The sequence below is a fragment of the Pituophis catenifer genome, unplaced genomic scaffold, assembly GCF_029215685.1.
Source record: "Pituophis catenifer annectens isolate HBS135680 unplaced genomic scaffold, rPitCat1.0.hap2 SCAF_2, whole genome shotgun sequence".
NCBI lineage: Eukaryota > Metazoa > Chordata > Lepidosauria > Squamata > Colubridae > Pituophis > Pituophis catenifer.
The window spans coordinates 234,710,717-234,729,704 of NW_027256882.1; the positions used below are offsets into that span (position 1 = coordinate 234,710,717).

At 38.3% G+C, this 18,988-nt stretch overlaps 1 protein-coding gene across 1 annotated transcript; it reads right to left on the reverse strand.

Moving 5' to 3' along the window:
* Positions 1 to 2,704: 2,704 nt before the first annotated feature.
* SLC35D2 (solute carrier family 35 member D2) lies at positions 2,705 to 17,161 on the reverse strand. Its single transcript, XM_070935641.1, has 12 exons — positions 16,940 to 17,161; positions 14,605 to 14,638; positions 13,958 to 14,044; positions 11,499 to 11,566; positions 10,039 to 10,110; positions 8,802 to 8,870; positions 7,846 to 7,948; positions 6,809 to 6,901; positions 5,475 to 5,542; positions 4,658 to 4,736; positions 3,093 to 3,175; positions 2,705 to 3,015 (listed from the first exon to the last, which is right to left on the reverse strand). The coding sequence occupies exons 1-12, from the start codon at positions 17,083 to 17,085 to the stop codon at positions 2,892 to 2,894; spliced, it is 1,026 nt and encodes a 341-aa protein (XP_070791742.1). The 5' UTR covers positions 17,086 to 17,161; the 3' UTR covers positions 2,705 to 2,891.
* Between the last annotated feature and the right edge of the window lie 1,827 nt (positions 17,162 to 18,988).

Genomic DNA, 18,988 nt, shown 5'->3' on the forward strand with positions numbered 1-18,988 from the left:
CTGGTGTGGGGCTTTGGGTGAAGGCTGGAGAGAAGTGCCACTGGTGGTGAAGAGCCAGAGGACCTTGTTCCAGTGTGACTGCCTCAGGGCCTGGAACTGGCTGACCATCTCAGCCTGCTGAGCCTCCAGGCACCGGTACCTGGCCTTGCACTTCCGCAAGTCTTCCCTCTGCTTGGAAAGCCTATGCTCCTAGTCCTCAGTGAGGTGCTTCTGCTGAGCCTCCTTCTCAGCCAGATCCAATTTGAACTGAGCTGTTTTGCCAACTCTTTCTCGTGGTGGCTGCTTAGCTCCAGCAATTGCTTCCTGTTGGGGCCGTAAAGAGCCCGGGCGGGCAGGCAAAGAGTAGCGAATAGAGACTGGCAAGGTGCCCCTCAATGTGAGTGACATCGAGTTGGCCACGCCAGTCACATGACCACTTTGCCATGCCCACCCAGCCGATCATTAGGCAGATCGTATTAGTGGTCCGTGGGATTTAAAATTATGGATTTAGTGGTCCCTGATTTTTGAAAGGTTGGTGACCCTTGATATAGTCTATTCACAGTACATATTACATATTGTTTCTATGAAGCCTCTCTACTTTCTTGCTTACATTCCTTTTCACTCTAGTTACCCATTGGCAGACACATACACTAACCCTCTTCCTCTTCCTCTTCCCTACGTCTATGCAACGCAGCACATAAACAATTTATCCACTTACTGTATCTTTTAACAAAATGGCTAATACAGCTTCCTCCTGGTTTTCTTACCTTCGCTTTTTGTAACTGGGGATGAACCCCTTCTATTGAGAGCACATTCTTTGCTATTCAGCTCCTGCCTAAAAGATGTGTGTGCATGAGTGCACATGTGCGCCCTCCCACACACACACACACAAACAATATTCAGTTTCTTTCATTTATCATTTTGGTCCTTGTAAATATTTACACGCCATAAACAAATCTTACTTCCATGAGTTAAGCAAGTCACATCCCTCTTCTAATTTAAACAATTAGCAATGCTTTCATATTCAATTATGTTTCTTTTCTCTGGTTCATGCATGCTAAATTTATGTATTTATTAAGTATAAAGTGATTTTCTTGATTGCCTTAGGTCATTAATGAAAACATTTCAATATGTTTAAGTTGTTTAGACTGCATCTATATCTGTAATCCTGAAGTGTAGAATAAGGGCAGTGAAATTAAATATTAGAAGAAATATTTTCCAAAATTTCCCCAGAAGAAACTCTCATGGAACCTCACCATGTCTGAGTACTTTGTAACAGAGATCAAATCTAGAACCATAAAGCTATTAAACCTAAATGTTCTATTTCCATAAGGAATGATGAGAATGTAATAACTAGTTCCAGTTTAGACAAAATATTTTTCAGAGAATCACTTCACTGTTTGTATGAATGGCAATTTTTGGTATCTCTAAAAATGGATATTAAAAGAAGCATAATGTCAAATAGTCCCTAAAGAAATAAAAACTAACAGAAACCAAATATAAACTGGAGAGGGTTGTGAGTGATTGCAGCTGTTGGTTGCAATCCAAGTTAAGTGTTTGTCTATAGCAGGACTGCCAAACTCACATCATCACGGTGGTATCATGTGACGTATTGGGAGTTTTTTCCCCTTTGTCAAACCAGGCATGGGTGTGGCCAGCACATGACTCATCCGGCCAGTGGGTCGGGAGTTTGACAGCCCTGGTCTATAGTTATTAAAATGTAGCTGTTCTGACCTTTTGTCCTTCTACTTCAAATTAGAATATGGGTAAATGTTCACTAAGGGGAAAACCCTTGTGTTTTTTTTTTCTTGGCGTTAGTTGTGTGTTTTGGTGATTACAAGCTGCAGATTCCCAAAAAACGTCAGGAGTCTGCTGTTTTTATTTTTGACTTTAGCTGCTAGCTTTACTACCGAATTTCAAAAAGGGAGACCAATGAATATTTGTTCTTTTCTACTTCCTAGCAAATTTTTGGTACAGGTTAATTAATGCTACTTTTGTACCAGACAGAATGCTTTTGAATGTCTGCCAGAAAAAAAATCACACACCATTTGAAGCCTGGTGCAGACATAGCCTAAACCAGGGGGTCGGCAATCTTAAACACTCAGAGAGCCTTTGGACCCATTATCAACAGAAAAGAAAACACCGGGAGCCACAAAACTCTTCCCGTGCCTGACTATTTCCTGAGCGGCCACAAAACTAGCATATGTAGTTGAATTAAAGATTCTGTTTTCTTCTGAAACTTTTCTTTTCTTGGATTTATCCATGGTTGGCTTACCGGGGGTCGAAAAGCTCAATAAATTGTGTGCCGGCGAGTGTCACACACTGGCAGTTGTGACACATATTTTGAGCGACAGGGAGCCACAGCAAAGGGATGAAAGAGCCACATCCGGCTCCAGAGCCACGGGTTGCTGACCCCTGGCCTAAACAAAGGTCGCATTTTATATGCTCCTTAATATTCTTTTTTGGATTTTTAATCATGAACAACTCTTGGAAACTCAAAAGCTTGCAAACTATTTTGTGTACATTGAAGATTGCTTTTTTTTTTTAATTTGATTTATATGCCGCCCTTCTCCGAAGACTCAGGGCGGCTTACAATGTGCTCAGCAATAGCCTTCATCCTTTTGTATATTTATACAAAGTCAGCTTATTGCCCCCACAAACTGGGTCCTCATTTCACCTACCTTAGAAAGGATGGAAGGCTGAGTCAACCTTGAGCCTTGGCGAGATTCGAACCCTGCAGTAATTGCAGGCAGCTGGTCTTAATAAGCTTAATAACAGGGTGCCTTAAACCCCTGTACTACCAAGTCACTTTAATATAGCAAGTGTATTTTCAGGTGTATTTTTATATGTTTCAATTATCATCTTCTGTCCAAGAAAAATATCTTTGCCTAAGTTGGCATCTTTAGAGTTTTTCATGTTGTCTGCTTCAGTAAGCTCTTGGAACCTGGAGTTGCTTTTTCTTCATCTATGGAGGGACAGTCAGGATTGTCCTGTCCCTGTATTGCTAAGAATGAATATCTCAGCCCTCCTGCCATGCTAGAGGGGAAAAAAAAAAGACACAATAATAAAACCATGCCACTTGACACTATGACATGCTTTCAAAACTCCCTTACCTGATATTGAGTCCAATGAAGTTCAATATATTAAACATGTAATCTCCACCAAACAGCATGCCAATATAAGCAACAGACACATTCTATAAAGAAAAAGCAGTGTGTGTAATTGCTACAAATGCCCACTATGATAAGCTATAAACTAAAGCACGGTTAGCATGAATACACCCACTGACTCCTCTTTTTTGAAGGGCTTAACTACCTAATAACAATTCTTCATTTCTTTGTTGTTCATGTCTGAACCTAGAATATTTGCTACTTCCATCTACCTTTAAACACAAAACACAGCTATGACTTGTTTATACCATCTTTCAATGCTTTGCTGTAGTTGGAAGCAGACTATCCTGCATCTGGGTAACACACTTGTAAACAAGCAACAGACACAGTAGGTGAATTGGTAGGGAAAGGGGCAGTAGACACATTGCTATCAACCAAGCCATACCATTTCATGCAAATCTTATTTCAGTATTTTAATGCCCTTAGACAAAGTATAAGGTAAGAACAGAGGTGGGTTTCAGCAGGTTCTGACCAGTTCTGGAGAACCGGTAGCGGAAATTTTGAATAGTTCGGAGAACCGGTAGTAAAAATTCTGACTGGCCCCGCCCCCATCTATTCTCTGCCTCCCAAATCCCAGCTGATCGGGAGGAAATGGGGATTTTGCAGTAACTTTCCCATGGATTGGGGAGGGAATGGAGATTTTACAGTATCCTTCCCCTGCCACGCCCACCAAGCCACACCCACAGAACCAGTAGTAAAAAAAAATTGGAACCCACCACTGGGTAAGAACTATGAAAAAACAATCCTGATCTTGCATGACTTCATGGGTAGTGGAAGATGGAAAATCTACTATTCTGTCCTGAGCCCTCTTCAGTCATTTATCTGAATATCTGAGAACTTGAAAGTAAGTAGGTCAAGGACAGGTCAAGGACAAGACCAGGCAGGCAACCTAACTTCTGGGTATTGAACCAAGAAGCTCATATTTCTTTGAATGCAAATATATCTCACTGTTTGATCTGCTGCTGTATCCATACTGTCCTCTATCTAGTTTCAAACCCTTATGTCTTGAAGTAGGGCCTGACCTCCACTTGATAATCACTTGATAAAAATGACTTTGCAAGTAACATTGAGCTGAATATAATTGGATAAATTATTCCTGGCCTTTTTAGAAACGTAAGGACCTTCACATTTTTATATGTCCCCAGTACTCGTGTTAAGGAAAGTTCTACAAAAACTGCCACCAAGACATTCATACACATAGTCATATAGGTCAAAGTTGTAGTCAAGACACAGGACTATCTTTTGCAGGTGATTTTAATGGTGACTGGGTTCACACATTACATGTGTACTTCTTAACTATGGCTTATAGCTAGTTTATAGTTGTAGGTTAACACTCTTAGTAACCTAGTTCAGACCTAGTGCCAAATTATACACCTTGCTATACAACCCATAATAACTGGATTCATACGTTATGCTAAAGCCAAAGCAAACAATCTAGATTGACAGTGTAGTGTAATGTAGTGTATTCAGCTACTGTTATCTAATATCAATTCCTTTTGGTTACTTACTTTTATAGCACCAACTACTGCAGTTGTTAGAGCAGAATTATAATGGCTGCAGAGAACTGTAGAATACATCAGAAGAAACCTAGTGTTAAAAGCAAAAAACGACTGCATAACTTGGTTTCCTGCTTTTTGTCAAATAATCAAATGATACATACCATAATTCTACATTGATACTCACTACCCTATTTTATGTTGAGCTTCAGTATTTAAAATAGCCTAAGCATAATCTAAAACGTGTTGCATTTGAAGATCTAATATAAAATTAGACAAACTAAAAACTGAGCTTCTACAGACTCCATCATTTTTATACAGCACCAAGTATCCTCTGGAAACTTATCACCTGATTTGTAGGGTTTAAAAAGTTTTAAAATGTGCAACATTATCAAGGGACTCCTGCTCTAATTTCATTGATGTGGCCAATGAAAATGTCCCAAAGCAAGCTATACTGAAAAAGAATCAGAAAGCATGTGGAAATTATTTTTGCTCTTTAATAAAAGAGATAGTTCTTAAAATGTTGTGCAGCATGATACAAAAGCTCAGTGGTGGATTGCTACCGGTTCGGCGAACCGGTAGCAGTGGTGGCAGGAGGCTCCGCCCAACCGCTTGGACGTCATCAATTACGGTCTGCGCGCATGAGCGAACCGGTAGCAAAGGTAAGTGAAACCCACTCCTGCAAAAGCTGTACTATGAGAACACTGCAGGAATCAATTGGATCTCTCTCTTTTTAGCTTATCTTACTTTGCTAATTATGCAGAAGAAGGATTGCCAAGATGCAAACTCATGCCAGTCATTACTTGATTAGTTGCCCAAGATCCCTTACCCCAGGACACAAGAAAGAAGAAACTGAAAGACAAATAAAACATTTGTCCACTGCTGGAAATTCATGGCCTGTACAAATAAAGAAGATAAGGTTTTAGATATATTTAGAGAGAAAAATTTACCAATTATTTATTGAAAAATTCAATTGACAAAAATAATTGAATTTAAGGGGGGGGGGAGAATCTGCTTGATCTCTAGATATCACACCAAGTGTTGTTTTGCTGGCTTCCAACAGGATGGCTTCATATTACATATTTCCTTTTCATGTAAATCACTAACTATTGATTTTGAGGGTCTCTCTCTTCCCCTCCCTCCCCCCTCCCTCCCTCTCTCTCTCTCTGAATTGCCAAGATGCATGCATGCAGATTCCCACAGACTTCACACTTAGCCACTAAGAGCACATGGCATTGGAGGGTTTAGGTAATGTCCAACAATGTTACTTTAGCTAAGAAAAAGAAAGTATGGATCTTCCCTCCAAGAGCTCTCCATGCAGCCCCTACCCCAACTCCCAAATAGTTGGTAGCTATTTAATGGTAGCCATGCAATGTTTGAATGAACCAATTTGGTATAGTGTTAAGGTGCCAGACTAGAAACCAGGAGATTGTGAGTTCTAGTTCCACCTTGGACCAGCTACTTTCTATCAGCCTTAAGAAGGAGCATGGCATACTACTTCTGAAAAACCTTACCAAGGATACTGCAGGGATAATATGTCCAGGTAATTGCTGAGTATCAGACACAAATGAACAGAATAAAAAAATGTTTGAAGGTTCTGAGAGAAAAATAGTTCTTCTCAGTCAATACCAAATAACAGCCAAGATAACTTGAAAGGATGAATGGATAAAGTTTATGGAAGACTAATATTGCCTCTTAATCTTAAAAAGAAAGTCGCAGTGGCGCAGTGGTTAGAATGCAGTACTGCAGGCTACTTTTGCTGCCTGCCGGCTGCCTGCAATTTGGCAGTTCAAATCTCACTGGCTCAAGGTTGACTCAGCCTTCCATGCTTCCAAGGTCAGTAAAATGAGGACCCAGATTGTTGGGGGCAATATGTTGACAGTGTAAACTGCTTAAAGAGGGCTGTAAAGTACTCTGAAGCAGTATATAAGTCTAGGTGCTAGTGCTAATCTCCTGTTCTGTTCCTAGCTCGTCAAAATGAGGTTTCATATCTTATACTAAACCACTACTTGTAATGTTATAAAATCATAGAGGACAAAATCTTACATTTTTACTTCATGAGTAAAAGGATCCCAAGGATCATTCCAGAAATATACATTTAGGACCCAAGCCAATTAAAGTATTATTATACCTGAACCTGATTGGTTCCTAAATTCTACTTACCTCCTGGAAATCTCCAGTGAAAAAACTGATGAGAACTGTAGGAATTATCATAAAGCAGGCATTATAAAAAATTACTCCATATCTTCCCAGCTCCTATATAAGCAAATACATATGTTTAAAAAAATCTGATAGATGATTACTTAAGAGTTCCTGGAGGATTCAGTGCTGAGATATTTATGGTAGCATATCTAGAAGCCAGTAAATTAAATGAATCTTGAAAACTCTGTTTGAAAGGCATGTAAGCCTGGATAATATAAACTGTTTATCAAATAAGATTCTATGTGGGAAAATTTGGGGGGAATAATAGGATGGTAATGACTGAACTAATTATCCTTAACTAAAACAGAACAAAGAGCCAATAGCACGAATTTTTCCATATAAATGTCTAGTCAGATGGAAGCAATATGTATGGATAGAAATATGAGGTACAACTATCAGAGTCTGGAATAACAATTGGCTTAAACCAGGGTTGAAAAACCTTTTTCAAACCAATTATGGCATTTGATTGGCAGTCACATTCTGGAAGTTGGCTCAGGCAAGGACAAAATTTAGTTAAATTTGCATTCAAATTTAGTTCAAATTACATTAATTAAATATAATTTCAAGAATCAAATACTTGAGTGTATTTACTATTTTTTCCCTTTAAAATGTCAATTTGTCAACTTTTTAAAGCCCTGAGACCATTGCTTATGTATTCCTTGCTTACATGAAGCATAGCAATCAGCTACATAACTATTTTTTTAGTTGACAAAACAGCAGTATTTAAGATATAAAAGTGAATGAAACTTTCACAAAGATATTACAGTGAAATATTTATAACCTTGTGAAAAGGCACTTATAAAAAGTGGCCTACAAATATTTTTTTAAAAAGTTATTCCAATATATCAGGCTTTTTGTGAGTATTAAGAAAACTATACAACATCTAAACTTTACGTTGACTTGATGGAGGCTCTTTATGAAAAACTATAGATAAAATTATAAAAAAGCCCATGGTTAAAAAAGGCAAAGAACAACACATAAAATCTCCGCACAATTACCTGAGGATCAATTTTTTGTTTGGTATAAACACCATTTGCTGCTGTGAAGACATCATTCAGCAAAACAGAAACATAGCCTTCCAAGTTGAAAGCTAAATCTGATCTGGAAAATAAAATATGGAAATATAGGCTAATTTAAACAGCATATATTTAAATAACAGTTTTCTTTGCAGGGAGGTATTCTGTCTGCTCTCCAAATTGTATCCATATTACAAACAAGAGATAAATTGTAAAGTAAGAATTTGTAAAGGAAAAAAAAATCAGTCTAGTCTTGTTTGTATAATAAAGTAAATATATCGAGAAAATTCAAAGCTTAGATAAACATCACTTGATCATTTTGTAAAATATATTATGTACAAGCTGGTTTCTATTTAAAGTAGATTTAGAGTGTGAGAGTTTAAGCAGACAACAATTACACCAACAGTAAAATATTTGATGGAGATATTGAAATTACAGTGGGATAAGACATTAGTTAGACCTAACAGCGAAGGAATTACCATAGAATATTACTATATGAGCACAAACCATACACATGAACATCAAGAAATAATAATATTATAGCCTTTATAATATATAACAATAGCAATAGCATTTAGGCTTATATATCGTCCCACAGTGCTTTATAGCATTCTCTGAAACACCACCTATTTTCCCCACTAGTGTGGGGAAGATTCAGTGGTGGGATTCCAATAATTTAACAACCGGTTCTCTGCCCTAATAATTTCTTCCAACAACCAGTTCACCAAACTGTTCAGAAAGTTAACAACCGGTTCTCCCGAAGTGATGCGAACTGGCTGGAAAGTTCCCACCACTGGGAAGACTGCTACAGAAACTGCACAAAACTGTACAAATATTTTACAGTATCTACTCATTAACAATGATCTACAAAGGAATATTATTTTTCACCGATGTTAAGAAACAAGTATGGAGTTCTAAAGGAAAATATAAAATCTTACCCTGCTGCTATTAAGGCCCCCAAAATGATTGCAAACACACTGATTATAATGCCCAACGGAAAGCGTTTCCTGTAAAAATAAATGATATCTCTCTAAATGTATATTCAGGAATTAAGACATTGAGATTCCAGGAGTGTGACTTCTTTGTTTTATTTGATCCATAGGAGAACGAAATCACATTTTCATCCCAAAGGATTTGAAGCCTCTACATGTAGAAGGTAGAAATACAATTCTTGGTATATACAGAAAGAGTTTCAAACAATTCTTTGTTCCAAAAAAGGAATTCTTAATAAAGGACTATCATACAGAACTAGATGGCCCAATCTGATATATAAAAACTCCCCATAAATCATGGGATGCCTATAAATCCAGCTTCATTCAGTAATTAAGTAGTCAATCAAAACCAGTGTTCACTTTTACAACTTTCTAGAGATTAAGCTGTTCAGGTAGTCCTTGACTTATGACCACAATTGAGCCCAGAATTTATGTTACTAAGTGAGTTCAATAGAACTGATTCCCAGGAACTGAATCAAAAACTCAGTTAATCAGAGACAGCAGGCCCTAAATAGAAAATGCAACATAGTAATATCTGTACATTCTTGGGAGGATAAACTGTTTTTAATATTTTTGAGGCCTGTTTATAGGTGAACAGAATATCCATATAGTTACAGGGAAAGTACTGGAGTTTCTAAAATGCAGGACGAAGAAAAAGAGGAAGACAAGGAAGACCTTGTGTTCAAAAGAAGGAAGAGGAGCAGCTGCAGGATTACTAGATATTCCCTTCAGAAATATAACGGAAAATATAACAGAAAACTCTTTGCTGCCCTCTAGGGGTCATATGAATTTTGGCAAGCCAGAACTGGTAGGATGAGGATAGGAAAGAGACAAGATAGCTAAAGAAGGAAAGAAAGAAGATAGCCAAACAGAAACCAGGAAAATGGTGGCTTAGAAGAAAAGGCAAAAGGAAGAAACAAGAAAAAGATTTGGGCTTGACCAAAATATCACACTACAGTAGAAGAAAGGCACAAAGGAGAAGAGCTGCCTTGAACTGAAGCTACAACTGAAATCTTTGGCTCCAGATTTCTGGAAATTTCCTAGACTGGAAATTACTTGGCCAAATAATTTTAAGCAGTTCAAAATGTCTTCTCAAATTCTTATTAGTCAAGAAAATGCATTGGATCATTATGTGTGTCGATAAACCATTGTGGTATTTCAGAAATAAGAGGCAAATACTCACCCAAGAATAATAATTTCCAGCAGTAATGTAAGAGGAATGGAAAACTTCCTCAGGACTGTAAACATTGGCAAACTGTATTTAAAGAGAGAAAGAGAGAGTGTGTGTGACTAGTTCATGTCAGTAGCAAACTCCTTCATGACTGATTATCTATCTTTACTACTTTCATCCTCAGCTTCATCTGACATTAAGAATGCACCTAGATAAATGCTCAGTTGCAAAGCCAAATGTCAGTCTGACACCAAAGAAAGTTCAGACAGTAGAATAGTTGGAAATAAGCATTTTTTTAAAAAAAAAATAAACTTGGCGTCAGTGTCATACAATTTGTTTCCAGTAATTTCCTTTTTTACTGAGTTAAAATTAGTTCTCAAGCAGTCAGTGATATGGTATTTTCCATGAATAGCTATCTAAATGCTGAGAATCGAGGCAACTATGGAAAAGATTTTGGTGAGCCAGTTCTGAAACTAATAAATAGTCTTCTCTAACCTGGACTGGAAGCCCCCATGCTGGGAGGAACTCCTACATGATCACAGGTAGAGCTAAGATAGAGCTGCCTAACCCTTTCCACATTAATACAGAAGAATGTCCCAATATTACTGTATTAGATTAACAGATAATTTGAAATCCACAGGGTGTCTAACTCAAATGCAAATTCCAAATACTTATTCCTAGTTATGAAAACCCCAAAATAATCAGACATACTTATGAGTACACTAGTGTGCTTCTTTCAGCAGAGTGGGAAATGACCAGTGCATGCCCAAGAGAAAGGCTAGCAACCTTTCCAGATGTTTCCACACAGCTGCATACAGTGGTGCAGACATCCAACAAGTAACTGGCAAAGGCTTGTGAGATCAGCAAATATGAGGATAGTGCATGCATTAGAATCCTAAATACCATGTTACTGAGCTATACTCAAGAGCTTTAGGTATGCTTCCTTGATGTACTGATGTAGATATCCAAACCTGTACACTGTGATTCACCTACAAATCTGTAAAGTCATTGGATGAGACTGGACTCAAAACTGTTACATGACATGCAATTATCTATTCAGGCAGCAGACTCCCCAAGCAATATATTCTAACTATCCCACCCAATTTTTCACATGATGAATGGCCCATTGTCTGATCAACTTCCATTTTCAATGTCCACTTTCAGCAGTCAAAGATGAAGAACACATCAGCCACACCAAAAAGAGAGGAAGAAAATATCAAAACACAAGGATAAAAAGTAGAATGGCTAGTTGTAAGGTCTCTTTATAGGTATTAGTTTCTAAGCCCAACACTTACTTTATAAACTAATTTTATACACTGGAATGTCCAAAGCAATGCTTTGGCAAGATGATACTTTTGTGCAAAAATATAATCCATTTTTAACAGTCTTGGGAAAAAAGAAATTTGAAATTTACAAAGCATTAATTAAAAAGAAACTATCAGTTTAGGCTTACCACCTGGACTTTACTATACCTTAGCTTGCCTATGCTTGATAATCCACTTATATGATTTCCAATATAAATCAGAGGAAGTGGAAACAACTGTAATAAAATAAACACACCATTCAGATTATGCCATTTCACTCCACTCTGGAAGAAATCTGTTCAAATTAATTCATAAACCATAGGCTGTTTAAACACAAATAGAAACAGACAAATTAGCAGGCTTTATAAACGAACATCACTTGTTAGTATTTGATTCTTTGCATGACCTTGCTCCTGCTTATATCAATAAAATCATATTTAACCTACCAAACAAAAATATTGGACCCATCATGATGACAATAAACGAAAGTACATAATGTTTTTCTCTAGGCATTTGCTACCAAATGTGCAGGTGAAGATTATAATTTAGAAGTACATCTATTTGCATTCACTTGGAATTAATAAATATAAAACCCGTTCAGATTCATGGTGACTATGGCTATATCCATGATATTTACTTAGCAACAGTAGAGAAATAGTTTTCTACTTCCTTCATCCAGATTATTTTTCCCAATTCCCAGCCTTGTCAATAGCCTGGTGATCTGGTGATTCTTCATCTCAGCACTAACAAGTCTGGTATTGTTATTTTATGAGATAAACCAAGTTTAGCTAAGTGCTGCCACCTACTGAGAACAATGGAATTTTCTAATAATTGCATGGTCACAAACATTTTGGTTGTGTAGATCTGATCTAGAATCAAAAGCCCAAGAGCCTGAATATTAGATTAGCAGAGGGTTTCCCCCCCCACACCAATATATCTGGAGACCCCACTTTATCCCAAGCCCCAGAATCTGTGGGTTTGATCTTTATTCAGAAACAATTATCATTGTGCAATTCAAATACATGCATAAACTATAGCAACTGACTTGTATGTCGCTGGGTTTATTTTTAAAAAGGCATGATGGAAAACAATAATAATCATGCATGGAAAGACTCTAGCAATTCTACCATGCAAATTCCCCGCAAGGGTAAAATGAGCGGCAGTGACTCCTTAATGTAGAGAATGTGCAAGAGTCTGAAAGCAAATATTGGATCCACCCAAGGAGAAGGAAGATTGAGAGATTCACATTTGTCCTTTTAAGCTTTCAAGGACAAAGCTTTACAACAAATGCTGTCTCCTTTGAAGCTGCAGTCGGTCAAATAATTACATGAACTTTTAACAAATGGATAAGTATCTTTCAATAGGAATGCATGTCCTGTGGTCTCTCCCACCCTGACAGGCAAGTCTGGGACGGCAGCCTAGGCTGAGAAACTGTGGGCAATCCTTTCCCTTGGCAAGAGCTGGTTTCTTTGCTGTCCAGCTGGCATCCCTTTTGTAGGGAAGAGCCTTGTTCTGAGCCAAGGAAGGGAGCTGTTTCAAGGCCAGGCCTCTTTGAAGGGTCAGGGGAGTTTGGCAGGCATGAACAAAGAAGGCCCACAGCTGTTTCTTCCACCCTTTGTTTTGCCTCAGCTTGTGTTCATCTCTCCATCTTCCTTTTCCTCTCACTCCAAAAGGGCCCCCATCCCATTCTCAGACTTTAAACCCTTACACTCTGCCTGCAAATACTTAGTCCTTGGCGAGGAAGGTTACTTTCCAAACATGCTAAGAGTTTTCCCTTCACCATAAAATGACCTCGCGTCTTTTTGTATGTGTGCAATGTTTATGATGCGTGTTTAAAGGGGGTGGGGCTTTAACCCATTGATTGGGCCTGCCCCTTTATTCTCCCCCCCCCAATTGGGAGCATTTTAAGGGACACAAACTTCTCTAATTTTGTTGCCTAAACCTCCTTAAACAGGTGTGAAAACTTCAGCTCTCCCACTTCAATGACATTGAGACTTACCCAGTCATGAGCCTTATGGCCCATGACATCACCACAAGGGAAAATAAAATCCCAGGCATGAGACAGGTTATTCAAAATGACTTGCTGAATGAACCTCAATTGCAAACAGAGTAAGCTATAATATGATTTCTATGGCTTTGATTTTAAAAAAAAATGTGCATAATCACATTGGCAGAGGTGAGGATGACTTTTCAGCGCTATTACCATAGATCCCAAACCTTGCATTTAGAGCAGAAATTAACAACTATTTAGTGTTTAATTTAGCTCTAATTTGGTGACTGAACACTAAAGGAAATGGATTGGTTGGAATTCAACTTAACAGGTGGAAACATCAATATATTTAATTACTTTGCATATTTCAATAAGTATTATAAGGGAAATGCTGATGAACAACTTGAAGAAACACCGCGGACTTAGTTTGAGTAACTGAATTCTTTCTAACAAAGTAAATAACATTAGGAAAAATGCAGTACAGTTCTCCTTTATAGGTACCACTTAGAGAATTAATGTCCTGACACTTTGGTTATATAAGCACAGAACTGGATAATGTGTATGCTCCAATAGAATTTAGGAATATTTTTTTTACTTGGCAATATTAAAACCCATGCAAAGACTTAGTCATTCTTACCTTTTTAGGGATGCTTTTGTCAAGATCAGGAAAACGAATGATTTTATTTAATTTTGACACATATAAGATGAGAATAGTGGTTACCATCTAAAAGGGAAAGAAAACAATCACACACAGCAACAAAATATCATTTCCATATGCAGCTGGGGGTGGATTATAGATACTGCTGCTATGAAGACCTGTTTTGCTTTGTTTTTAATAACCCCACACACCGTTCAGTTTGCAAACTACACCAATGGATACAGAACTCCAGTTTGAACTGCATGGGAGTTCTCATACATTTTTGTGCACTCCTTCAACTGTGAAGATTTTAAAAAAAAATTAGAGCATGCTTAAAAATGTTAATCCTAAAGCAGCATTGTTTTCAAAAAATAAAGAAAAATCCCCTCTCTCAAGGAAAATCTTGACCCTGCTCATTTTGTATCATGACACCTACTTTTCTCGGAGCCTCCAAAACACTAACATATTTCAGTCACCAGAATATGACCCATCTGTTACAATTTTACTTTATAAAAAGTCTCGAGAGGGGTGTAAGCAAAGAGAACTCAAGAGGAAGCAAATCATCTGCATTTCCTCCTTCCATCACTGGAAAACCTATATTTGTAAATGAAAATATTTACCATTTAATCACTTATCTATGAACATACCTGTCCTACTCCTAGAAACATTGGAGATGGGAATCTAGAAATAGTGACATTTGTTTATGCATGCATGTATTTGTGTGTGATTTTATTGTATATTTCAGTTTAGAAAGAAAGAGCACATATATGCAAATATGCACGTATCAGAAGCTATCAAAATTTAAATTGTTAAATCTCTGCAACTTGTTTAAACAAAAAAAATGGTTATTAAACGCAACAGTCACATATGGATTAGTTGTATGTAATGCAATCCACACAATATACACTTTGGAAGCAAATCAAGCCTATATTTCTAATTACACAAAATAATAGGGCAGGGCTATCCAACCTTGGCAACTTTAAGACTCGTGGACTGGGGAATCTTGAGAGTTGAAATCCATAGGTCTTAAAGGTTGCCAGGATTCAACACCCCTGTTATAGAGAAACAAAATAATAAAGAGCATGTATTTAAAAAAAGCTGTGGATATCAAGGCTATACAAGACCGTACAATAAAAACTGCCAGGAAAATGCCAAGAATAGGAAACCTTTAAGTGACGTGTCAGACTCTATAGAGGCAAATGTTACCTAACAACCAAGATAGATATCCAATAACATGAATATTTGCTGCTAATCAATTCCAAGAGTCTGTCCTGCAAAGAAGCTACTCTTCTCTGTTCTATGCATGTGCCATTTGATAGACCTGTTTCCTTATGCCAATCTGTTTCATTAAAGGCCTACAGGCTCCATCTGCTGGGGCCAGAGTTAATATCACATTTCTTATCCAACAGTACTGGCCTCAGAGCCCCTTCACAGCCACAATATACTGTACAATCTTGCATAAGATCATGACTTGTCTGGAAACATGGCCTGGCTTGTAAGGGACTTGGTCTTTGGCCATATGGAGTTCTATTATCCAGTCTTCTCTGTTTGTTGCCAGACCTAAAATCCTTATTTGTCTGGGCTAGTTATTATCAGGTTTTTTTTTTTTTTTTTTTGCTGAATCCTTGCTGCCAGTGCAGGGTTTAAACTCTTAATATGGATGATAAATTGGGTGGGGTGTGTCTGAAATGTATTTGTGGAATAATGTGAAATGTATTTGTGCAAAAAAGCCAGGTTTACACACCACAATAAATCATAAATCATGAATTACAACTGTCAACAATTACAGCAAATTCATGACTTGTGTTAAGTCTCTAAAATAGAAATTAGGGCCACAAGATCTGGACTGCAAGAATCAAATTAACTGCTAGAGGGCTGCAAAGAGTTAAGAATACTTCTGGAGCACATACATAGTTTGGTGTGATGCATCCATCTCAGCTGCAAAATTATGGCTCCAAAGATTTCTCTCTCTGCTAGCAAAAATGCTTCTTCTGCTTAGAGAAGACCTACTTTGTTTGTACATCGGGATTTTAATGGTCCACCAGCATTCAGCTTCTATAGCCTCAGTGTAGAAATTCTCAACTTTGTAATTAATTTTCAAATATGTGATACAAATTACTTTTCTCCTGGTTGATCACAGGACTCTGGGCCTGCATCTGAGATCCAGAGCAAGTAATGGTAAACTGTAACCACTTTGAGATACATTTCCTGGAAAAGATCCTGCTACAATAATATTGTAGACTGGTAATAAAATGACTTAATGTTTAATTTATTGATCTAATGAAATAATTGTAAAAATAAAAGAAAACATTTGCTCGCATCACAAAAGCCCTTACTGTTGGTAAGGTCTACAGGTTACAAAATTCCAGACAGCCACTAGAGGGCAAAAAGAATCCATTCACCATAAACCTATCTATTCACTACCATCAGCTAAAATATTACAAACTCAGATCTGGACAGTCAAGCCTTGGCTAAACAACTGTGATTGAAGAATGCATTCCCAATGTCCAAATTCTTCTTCCTCTCTGTCTGCTTCAAGTGTATTATGAGTTAAAGCAAGAACTTTGGACTCAGGCCTTCGGAACCAGAATCTTGTGTGACTGCAGCTCCTATTTTCTCGCGCCACCAATCAAAATCACCTTTTAAAAAATGCACCGGGAAATTTGGGAAGAGGTGGAGACAATCCTAAAGCAGTATTTCTCTCTTCGAGGCTGGGCATAAAAATCCTCCAGAAAACGAGGAAGGAGCCCAAGACGCTTCCATAAAATAGGAAGCGGGAACCTGTCCGAAGGCGGGAACACAAGACAACGCACCATTCCAATCCCGATCGCATTGCTAGAGGGTCTCAGCGTGGGAAAAGCCCCCTCCGCAGAGACCGGGATGAAGGGAAGGACTTTGCCCAGTCGACAGTGGGCTGATTTGAAGCCCGACCGCCCCGCTCTCCAGCAGGTTCGCGGCAGCACCTTCCTCCTCTGATCTCACCTGTACACTGTCAGCACTGTCTTGTTTACGAGAACGATCACGAAAGAGCAGGTCCCATAGAAAAGGGCGGAGAGCAGCTTGGGCAGCGAGGACGGGGCAGGGAGAGATGCAACCGGCTCCTGGTCCGGCTTCTTGGCGGCTTTCATCGTTTCGCACCTGTGCAACAGGTATCCATCTGCCGGTCACACGAAATGACATCCCCGCCGGCCAGGCAAAGGGCGACTTCAGCCCTTCCTCGCTAAAGGAAACGAGGCAGAACAGGAAGAAGCTCGTAGCCGGTTTGCCTGTCCCCACCCACCGCGGCTGCGGCACCCTCTTTCTTCCGTTAAAATGCCTCGGAGCCGGGCGGCCGCGCCCTGGAGCAAGTTTCGTTTCTTGAGCGACTTGTAGAGCTCAGAGGATCGGCGCCCGCTTTGCGCCGCTCTGGCTTTCCTGCCGCGTTTGAGCATGGAGGACAAGAGGGAGCCTTGTCGTCATAATAGGCTTGCCCGAGATCTGCCTTTTTCCAGCCTGGTGTCCTCCAGCTATGCTGCTGCGCCTGAGAAAGCTGGAAGTTGTGGTCTCACCACAACGTGGAAGACAGAAAGTTGAAAAAGGTTGAGCTAGCCAAAATCAGTACATTTTCTTTCAGAAGCAGCGTTTCTCTCCCTTCTATCAGAGGCACTTGTTATTTGAAAGGATGCTTGCTTGTCTCCCCTCCTAAAAGATGGTGAAAGTTGGGGTCACCCTTCTATTGTTAAGTGTGATGGTGATCTAGAACAACTGGGGGAAGCAAATTGCTAAGTTGGTTGTTAGCAGCCATCTCATGGAAAAACAAAACCTTTTTCTATTATGTACCACCTTACAGTAAATTCAGTTTGAAAAAAAAAAAAGGCAAATAAAAGCATTTTTGTCACAGCAACTTCCTTATTAGTTTTGTTAGGTGACTGGAAGTGCAGCTATCCAGAAAAGTTTTTTTTTAAAATAATCATTTTCTATCTTTTAATATATAAAGGAAAGAGGTCCCCCCCACAAATATAAATTAGCACAACAAAACAAGGAAGGTCATCTTATTACTAGCTACTGCTGCTAGGAAAGGTCATGACTGCACCTCCATCATCTCAGCATTTGTTAGAAATGTCAGAATGTTTTTCCCATTAGATAACCCATTGGTTCCACAATTCAAATTTGTTGCTCCTTCTCCACTTCAGCTGGATCACTGCCACAGTAATTATTTTCCTCTGAAAGGTTGTCAACCCTTTAAGGAAGGCCAAGCCAAAAAGCAGATACCATTGAGATTCCAGGAATGCTATATTATTCATCATTGTTGTAGACTGTCAGTCTTGAAGGCTTGGCCAAGTTTTTCTCTGTCCCATTTTATATCAAACAAAATCAAGACAGGAGTTTCTTCCTTATACTTCTATTTTGGTCTTCTCCAAGTCCTCTGTTAATGTCTCGCTCTTTTCTTCTCCCTTTAATGGGTTTCTTAAAATATATCCTTACCAAATACACCTTTACATTCCTGCTATGGGATAAAGGAGTCATTGGTTAAATTTGATAATCCATAGTTTTAGTTTGCATGATCATGATTCACTGAATAAATAATAAATGTTGAAAACATTGTTTTGGGATAAAGTATGAATAAATATAGCTCCTATGATGGAGACCTGTTTGCTAAGGTAACTTGGGTTTTTATGTAAATAGATGGCTATAAATAATTTAAAATTCTGTACTTGTCATAATTAGAAAACTGGATCAATTCAGACTTTGAATGTAAATTGTTTATCTATTTAATATAAAAATTCTAGTTCAAATACAGATCAATTCTAAATTGACTGCAGTTTGGAAAAAAGTCCCATTAAAAAAACCTAAAACATCTATATTGTTACTATTGTAAAAAAGACAAATGCGGCTAGAAATTAGGAAAATAATAAAGCACAAAGCATCAGAATCCCAGTTTATATTGATGGTATCAACATTTGGCATACTGAATTAAAAAAAAAAATGGAATATGATGAGATATGTCCAAAGCTTTCCACAATGAAAATTTAAACTGAAGGATTTATTTTC